This window comes from Berghia stephanieae, chromosome 8 (genome assembly GCF_034508935.2).
Source record: "Berghia stephanieae isolate SIO BIC M18660-M18661 chromosome 8, UCSD_Bste_1.3, whole genome shotgun sequence".
Lineage (NCBI taxonomy): Eukaryota > Metazoa > Mollusca > Gastropoda > Nudibranchia > Aeolidiidae > Berghia > Berghia stephanieae.
In genome coordinates this window covers 11,816,357-11,825,579 of record NC_088367.1, presented here as the reverse complement: position 1 = coordinate 11,825,579, position 9,223 = coordinate 11,816,357, and the positions used below count along the sequence as shown (strand labels likewise).

Sequence of the window (9,223 nt, the reverse complement as noted above, 5' to 3'; positions counted from 1 at the left end):
GAAGAAGAAGAAGAAGAAGAAGAAGAAGAGAAGAAGAAGAAGAAGGAAGAAGAAGAAGAAGAAGAAGAAGAAGAAGAAGAGAAGAAGAGAGAAGAAGGAGGAGGAGGAGGAGGAGGAGGAGGAGGAGGAGGAGGAGGAGGAGGAGGAGAGGAGGAGGAGGAGAGGAGAAGAAGGAAGAGAAGGAAGAGAGAGAGAAGAAGAAGAAGAAGAAGAAGAAGAAGAAGAAGAAGAAGAAGAAGAAGAAGAAGAAGAAGAAGAAGAAGAAGAAGAAGAAGAAGAAGAAGAAGAAGAAGAAGAAGAAGAGAAGAAGAAGAAGAAGAAGAGAAGAAGAAGAAGAAGAAGAAGAGAAGAAAAAGAAAAAAGAAGAAGAAGAAGAAAAAGAAGAAGAATTTGGGTTATCAGGCCTAAAGAAAGCAAAGGTATACGTGGGCCACATATCAATTCATGATAAGTAAGTAAACGTCATACATTAAAATCTATCTATTCAACATTTCATCATCAAGTTTCGCCATTTTCTATTCTTTTAGTATAATTCTGTGAGGAATAAAAAAAAGACCTCAGGTGCTTTTATACAATTTTTGATCGAAATCGGGAACTAATTGGCCTGGAGCAAACACAAGGCAAACACACACGCAAGACGTGTTTGCCCCATGGATCAATAACACACGATTCACGATATCCAGGGAAAGTCGTATAAAATTACAGCCCAAATCTTCCCCACGGCATTTTTTAGTTTAGTTTAGTTTGCCGTCAGAACGTTTTTCCCTCAGGTATTTAATTTGTTCTCATAATGATAATATTAGATATAGCCTTGATTTATATAATATCTCTACATTGCCTTTCATCAGTTAAATTGAAATAGTATTGAAATATTGAAATATTGAAATATTGAAATATTCGCCGCCGGCCCGGGGGTGGGGGAGTTAGTATAACATACAATAAAGTGCCGCAAGCATTTTAAAATAATTGCCTATTATTCCAGTAATAAGTGTTTTCCAATAATTGCGTTTGTCAATAAAATTGTTATAATGTCCTAGAGTGTCAGAGACGGAGTTATTATTATAACATCAAAGTGCCGCGAGTACTGTAAAACATCTAAAAATCAAACAAAGGATAGACCTATCTTTATACACCGAAATTAGTAAATGACACCAAATGTACCTACTTTGGAAAATAAATACAGTAATAGCGTAGATAGTGCTATGATAAATCAACACATAGATAGATAGAAATCACACTTTTGTTTAATTTAAAATTTTAATATTCGTTTCATTGTTACAAAATAAATGTGAAAGAATAAATTATGATTTTCATTGAGCAAATTGTGTGCTTGTTTATAAATTATTTTTTAAAACTATACATATTAAATTACATCAATTATTGTTTAAGGTAATTTTCATCGATGTGGTAATAATGACTTGTAATATTTCTATGACCCCGAAGCATGATGGAGTTGATATTTTTAATTCAGAAAAGTGAGTGGAGCAGGCACTTATGTTGGTAACAACAAGATATGAAGTGAGTAGAAAAGTGCCAGAAGACAATAGAGAATAAAAATTTTTTTCGCGGCGGTGGTGGGGTTTGAACCTGCGACCTTATTGGTACGACAACTCCGCCTGGCAGGTGAGAGCGTGGCTCTACCGTGTGAGCTATCCACGAACACAAAAATATTCGTTTCAAACCCAAAGTCATTTCTAGATCCCTCTCTCACCCACTTCTTGAGATCGCCGATTCGTTCGCCACCATCGCGAAGTAATTTTGACCAGCAGTTAAGCTTAATAGCCAATATTCTCATCACAAACATATAACATAGAAACGATTGAGACATTGAGTATGCTCCGGTGTATGGGGTGAATTTTTAATTCAGAAAAGTGAGTGGAGCAGGCACTTATGTTGGTAACAACAAGATATGAAGTGAGTAGAAAAGTGCCAGAAGACAATAGAGAATAAAAATTTTTTTCGCGGCGGTGGTGGGGTTTGAACCTGCGACCTTATTGGTACGACAACTCCGCCTGGCAGGTGAAGCGTGGCTCTACCGTGTGAGCTATCCACGAACACAAAAATATTCGTTTCAAACCCAAAGTCATTTCTAGATCCCTCTCTCACCCACTTCTTGAGATCGCCGATTCGTTCGCCACCATCGCGAAGTAATTTTGACCAGCAGTTAAGCTTAATAGCCAATATTCTCATCACAAACATATAACATAGAAACGATTGAGACATTGAGTATGCTCCGGTGTATGGGGTGAATTTTTAATTCAGAAAAGTGAGTGGAGCAGGCACTTATGTTGGTAACAACAAGATATGAAGTGAGTAGAAAAGTGCCAGAAGACAATAGAGAATAAAAATTTTTTTCGCGGCGGTGTGGGGTTTGAACCTGCGACCTTATTGGTACGACAACTCCGCCTGGCAGGTGAGAGCGTGGCTCTACCGTGTGAGCTATCCACGAACACAAAAATATTCGTTTCAAACCCAAAGTCATTTCTAGATCCCTCTCTCACCCACTTCTTGAGATCGCCGATTCGTTCGCCACCATCGCGAAGTAATTTTGACCAGCAGTTAAGCTTAATAGCCAATATTCTCATCACAAACATATAACATAGAAACGATTGAGACATTGAGTATGCTCCGGTGTATGGGGTGAATTTTTAATTCAGAAAAGTGAGTGGAGCAGGCACTTATGTTGGTAACAACAAGATATGAAGTGAGTAGAAAAGTGCCAGAAGACAATAGAGAATAAAAATTTTTTTCGCGGCGGTGGTGGGGTTTGAACCTGCGACCTTATTGGTACGACAACTCCGCCTGGCAGGTGAGAGCGTGGCTCTACCGTGTGAGCTATCCACGAACACAAAAATATTCGTTTCAAACCCAAAGTCATTTCTAGATCCCTCTCTCACCCACTTCTTGAGATCGCCGATTCGTTCGCCACCATCGCGAAGTAATTTTGACCAGCAGTTAAGCTTAATAGCCAATATTCTCATCACAAACATATAACATAGAAACGATTGAGACATTGAGTATGCTCCGGTGTATGGGGTGAATTTTTAATTCAGAAAAGTGAGTGGAGCAGGCACTTATGTTGGTAACAACAAGATATGAAGTGAGTAGAAAAGTGCCAGAAGACAATAGAGAATAAAAATTTTTTTCGCGGCGGTGGTGGGGTTTGAACCTGCGACCTTATTGGTACGACAACTCCGCCTGGCAGGTGAGAGCGTGGCTCTACCGTGTGAGCTATCCACGAACACAAAAATATTCGTTTCAAACCCAAAGTCATTTCTAGATCCCTCTCTCACCCACTTCTTGAGATCGCCGATTCGTTCGCCACCATCGCGAAGTAATTTTGACCAGCAGTTAAGCTTAATAGCCAATATTCTCATCACAAACATATAACATAGAAACGATTGAGACATTGAGTATGCTCCGGTGTATGGGGTGAATTTTTAATTCAGAAAAGTGAGTGGAGCAGGCACTTATGTTGGTAACAACAAGATATGAAGTGAGTAGAAAAGTGCCAGAAGACAATAGAGAATAAAAATTTTTTTCGCGGCGGTGGTGGGGTCGTACCAATAAGGTCGCAGGTTCAAACCCCACCACCGCCGCGAAAAAAATTTTTATTCTCTATTGTCTTCTGGCACTTTTCTACTCACTTCATATCTTGTTGTTACCAACATAAGTGCCTGCTCCACTCACTTTTCTGAATTAAAAATTCACCCCATACACCGGAGCATACTCAATGTCTCAATCGTTTCTATGTTATATGTTTGTGATGAGAATATTGGCTATTAAGCTTAACTGCTGGTCAAAATTACTTCGCGATGGTGGCGAACGAATCGGCGATCTCAAGAAGTGGGTGAGAGAGGGATCTAGAAATGACTTTGGGTTTGAAACGAATATTTTTGTGTTCGTGGATAGCTCACACGGTAGAGCCACGCTCTCACCTGCCAGGCGGAGTTGTCGTACCAATAAGGTCGCAGGTTCAAACCCCACCACCGCCGCGAAAAAAATTTTTATTCTCTATTGTCTTCTGGCACTTTTCTACTCACTTCATATCTTGTTGTTACCAACATAAGTGCCTGCTCCACTCACTTTTCTGAATTAAAAATTCACCCATACACCGGAGCATACTCAATGTCTCAATCGTTTCTATGTTATATGTTTGTGATGAGAATATTGGCTATTAAGCTTAACTGCTGGTCAAAATTACTTCGCGATGGTGGCGAACGAATCGGCGATCTCAAGAAGTGGGTGAGAGAGGGATCTAGAAATGACTTTGGGTTTGAAACGAATATTTTTGTGTTCGTGGATAGCTCACACGGTAGAGCCACGCTCTCACCTGCCAGGCGGAGTTGTCGTACCAATAAGGTCGCAGGTTCAAACCCCACCACCGCCGCGAAAAAAAAAATTTTTATTCTCTATTGTCTTCTGGCACTTTTCTACTCACTTCATATCTTGTTGTTACCAACATAAGTGCCTGCTCCACTCACTTTTCTGAATTAAAAATTCACCCCATACACCGGAGCATACTCAATGTCTCAATCGTTTCTATGTTATATGTTTGTGATGAGAATATTGGCTATTAAGCTTAACTGCTGGTCAAAATTACTTCGCGATGGTGGCGAACGAATCGGCGATCTCAAGAAGTGGGTGAGAGAGGGATCTAGAAATGACTTTGGGTTTGAAACGAATATTTTTGTGTTCGTGGATAGCTCACACGGTAGAGCCACGCTCTCACCTGCCAGGCGGAGTTGTCGTACCAATAAGGTCGCAGGTTCAAACCCCACCACCGCCGCGAAAAAAATTTTTATTCTCTATTGTCTTCTGGCACTTTTCTACTCACTTCATATCTTGTTGTTACCAACATAAGTGCCTGCTCCACTCACTTTTCTGAATTAAAAATTCACCCCATACACCGGAGCATACTCAATGTCTCAATCGTTTCTATGTTATATGTTTGTGATGAGAATATTGGCTATTAAGCTTAACTGCTGGTCAAAATTACTTCGCGATGGTGGCGAACGAATCGGCGATCTCAAGAAGTGGGTGAGAGAGGGATCTAGAAATGACTTTGGGTTTGAAACGAATATTTTTGTGTTCGTGGATAGCTCACACGGTAGAGCCACGCTCTCACCTGCCAGGCGGAGTTGTCGTACCAATAAGGTCGCAGGTTCAAACCCCACCACCGCCGCGAAAAAAAAAAAAATTTTTATTCTCTATTGTCTTCTGGCACTTTTCTACTCACTTCATATCTTGATGGAGTTGATAGGGCTGTAGGACCTTATAAAAATGAATGCACTACATAGGGATAAATAACAATATGAAATTGAATGTAAGCTTCAATTTAATTACGAAAACAGATAAAATGGACGTTTCGGGTTTCCCCTTTCTCAACAAACAGAATGAACGAAACACTACAGATGAGTGAGATACCGTAATGTGGTTGTGGCGTTGTTAACATTATCTCATTCATCTGTAGTGTTTCATTCATCCTGTTTGTTGATAAAGGGGAAACCTGAAACGTCCATTTTATAAGTTTTCGTAATTAAATTGAAGCTTACATTCAATTTCATGTTGTTATATATTTCTTTAAGCTGCGAGCAGCAACATTCACACTACATAGTAATTGCGTTGTAAACTGGTGACATTATTTTATGTATGGCGATTTTAATAATTCTGTCTTATTTTGTTATCGTTTTCAGTTAGCCTACTTCAACAATGAAAAATAGTCTGAGCCGGCTCTACTTTCAACCTGTTGTATCAAGGGGCTTGTGAAACAAACAATGGTTGTTGTTTATGTGCTTAAGCTCTTCCTTGCTTCATAAAATAATAATATACGGATAGATAGACTTGAAGCCAGTTTAAAAATGAACTGGACTGAACAATTAGGGGGCGTCGTCACCACAACAGATGGTTTTGACAATCATGAAAGCGCTCAAGAAAATGGCGTCATGAGTGACGCGCTTCGAGATATCATAGAGGAAGCGGTCAAGCTCGTCACTTTCCCCATTTCCGTCATGGGCGTCATCACAAATATCATCAACATCCGAGTGTTCGTAGAGCAAGGTGTCCGAAACGACAGTACAAACATCGGCTTCGTTTTTTTATCCATCTGGGACTTGTTTGGCTGTGCTACATTAATTCCGTATTCCATATGCGTTATCGTCAACTACACACACGGGTTGTTGACGTATTACACGTGTAGTTCTGTGGCCATCCTCTTCATCAATTACGGACACGTCTCCTTGCAGAACACGACGACGTGGACCACGGTCTACATTTCGCTCATGAGATGCTTGTGTGTGATGCTCCCTTTAAAAGTCAAACTCATGTTCACACCTCGATTAACAATCATAGTCAACATCGGCATTTTTCTTTTCTTTATATTCGCCCAATACATCTATGCCGGATTTACCAGTTTTGTCTGGGTTTTTCTAAAGGAATACAATGCAACAATCGCCATCATCCAAGATTCACCTACGGCACAGACCGTACTTTATTATCACCAACCAATTTCAAACCAGGCACTTCCTATCATAGCCGTCATTATCATTTCCGTCAATACAATACTTTTAACCCGAAAGCTTGTCAAAGTCAAGAAATGGCGTCTAAAACATTCCAGTGAATCCAGTAAAGTTGCCACAAACGACAAAACTTCAAATTCCAAATCTGAGCACGAACTAGGAGCCAAGGACATTGAACTGATTAAAATCATCAACACAATGACAAGCATATTTCTTGTGTGTCTTTTAATGAGTTTCATCCCAAGTACTGCGATATTAGCCTTACCAGGCGTTACTTTTGGTGGCGTAAACAAAAATATGTTTTTCATCGCCTACTACGTGAGGTTTCTATTTGACGCCATTAATTCATCGATTAATTTCTTCTTCTATCTCCGTGTTTCAAGTCGGTATAAAGCTGCTTTTGCATCAGCTTTTAAAGGTTTCAAACATGAACATAATGTGAGAAATAAATCTAAAATTATGAGAAGCCGTTTCACACACAATAATATGTAGATACTGAACAACAGCAGTGAACAATGGTGTCAACGCATTCTCAGATTTTAATTTTTGTGGTGCTACTAAAACCATCACAAAAATATGACATTGTCATCTTGCTGGTTTTATTATGTATATTATTTCTGCTATGGTAATATTCAATTGAACGTGGGGTTGTTTTCAACATGACCGCCCGTTGTCATGGCAATATAAAATGCCCATTAAAAATGGAATTGTCATTTTCCCCCATTGCCTAACATATTTTTAAAGACATAATATGTTGAATTCCGCCATTTTAATATAAAAATAATTTCTTGTTCTTGAGTTCACTTAATTGTTAAACTCATCACTGTTTGTTGAAGAGAGTAAGGCGTACAATAAATGAACATGGATGGATGGGTGATGTAAGCGGCTGGATGGATGAAGCCAAAAAGCGTGCAAATACAAAGAGCGATGTACCATTTCAAGTCAACCTCTACCTATGAGATGGCACCGGAAGTAAGTAATCAAGAATAAAAGGTGATATCAGCACGCATCCGGTTTGGAAACAAGCAGGAAGTCTGAGTAAATACAATTGGTAAATACTTGAGTAATGTGGCTTCTTGTTACTTATTGAGCTTTGAGCTTTTTTATATAGCGCAATATCCACTGAACGTGCTCAAAGCGCTTTAAAAGGGATCCCAGGCCAACAGTAACATTTAACATTTATGACGGGACATGACGCCTGTTAGGCGATATTACAGTTTTTCGGACAGAGGCAACGCTGTTAACGGCCAGGAGGTCATTTTACACCTGAGTGCGGTGAGAGAATGTGAGTAAAGAATCTTTTTCAAGGACTCAACTATACGCCGAGCGAGGCTCGAACCCAGGACCTTCCGATCCGAATGCGAGTGTCGTACCACTAGACCACACAGCCGCACGACAAATCGCAACTTTTTCTTCTATTCTTTAACTCGGGGTTGCTAAATTAATGGTTGTACACAAATAATGTTAGCCTTCATAAAGCTTAGTAATTTCCCTCTCTGGACCCCCTGGAGAAAATTGCCAGGGACAAACAAAGATGGAGTGCTGCCTTACAATGCCAACAGGTATAATGGGCAGTAGAGATAAGTTTGCAATTTCTCTCTCTGGAGCTCCTGAAGATGATGGCCACAGATAGAGAAAGATGGAGGTCCTTCGTTGTTGCCCTACAATGTCAACAGGCATTATGGGCAGAAGGTAAGTACAGAGTAAGTAATCTCTCTCTCTCTGGAGCCCCCTGGAAATGATTGCCATGGACACAGATAGATGGAGTGCTGGCCTACAATGCCAACAGGTATAATGGGCAGTAGAGGTAAGTAAGTAATTTCTCTCTCTGGAGCACCCTGGAGATAATGGCCATGGATAGAGAAAGATGGAGGTCATTCGTTGCTGCCATACAATCTGGGCCGTAGGTTAGTAAGTAATTTCTCTCTCTGGAGCCCCATAGAGATGATGGCCTTGGACATAGAAAGATGGAGGTCATTCGTTGCTGCCCTACAACGTCAACAGGTATAATGGGCAGTAGGTGAGTAAGTATTTTATCTCTCTGGAGCCCCCTGAAAATGATTGCCATGGACACAGATAGATGGAGTGTTGGCCTACAATGTCAACAAGTATAATGGGCAGTAGAGGTGAGTATGCAATTTCTCTCTCTGGAGAACCCTGAAGATGATGGCCATGGATAGAGAAAGATGAAGGTCCTTCGTTGCTGCCCGACAATGCCAACAGGCATAATGGGCAGTAGAGGTAAGAAAGTAATTTCCCTCTCTGGAGCCACCCCCCCCCCCCCTCCCCCCTGGAGATGGCCATGGACAGCGAAATAGAGAGGTTCTTGGTTGTTGCCATACAATACCAACAGGCAAAAGGGCCCTAGGTAAGTAAGTATTTTCTCTCTCTTTCTCTCTCTCTCTCTCTCTCTCTCCCTCTCTCTATCTCTCACTCTCTCTCTCTCTCTCTCTCTCTCTTTCTCTCTCTCTCTCTCTCTCTCTCTCTCTCTCTCTCTCTCTCTCTCTCTCTCTGCGCTAAACACATCATTGGTATTTTCTGAATACAAAGTGACTGCATAAACTTTCAGGAAAAATTCACTGACTTATTCGAGATTTTATCTATTTGGCCTTGTTTGCAGGATATTTACGGAAACGTTATCGAAATACAACGAGAGAACGTATTTAAAGTCAGATTATTATTGCCATCCGTTTAGATAAAATAAA

At 40.4% G+C, this 9,223-nt stretch overlaps 1 protein-coding gene across 4 annotated transcripts; it reads left to right on the top strand.

Annotated features, from left to right (window-relative positions):
• The first annotated feature begins 751 nt into the window (after nucleotides 1-751).
• Nucleotides 752-7,579, top strand: LOC144978169 (uncharacterized). Of its 4 annotated transcripts, none has more exons than XM_078923870.1 (2): nucleotides 752-770; nucleotides 5,697-7,579. In XM_078923870.1, exon 2 carries the CDS (start codon nucleotides 5,862-5,864, stop codon nucleotides 7,008-7,010), a length of 1,149 nt encoding a protein of 382 aa, XP_078779996.1. In that variant the 5' UTR covers nucleotides 752-770; nucleotides 5,697-5,861; the 3' UTR covers nucleotides 7,011-7,579. The 4 variants fall into 4 exon arrangements, with proteins under 4 accessions (XP_078779996.1, XP_078779994.1, XP_078779995.1 ...); XM_078923868.1 differs by lacking the exon at nucleotides 752-770 and adding an exon at nucleotides 1,089-1,182; XM_078923869.1 differs by lacking the exon at nucleotides 752-770 and adding an exon at nucleotides 3,145-3,453.
• Nucleotides 7,580-9,223: the final 1,644 nt, after the last annotated feature.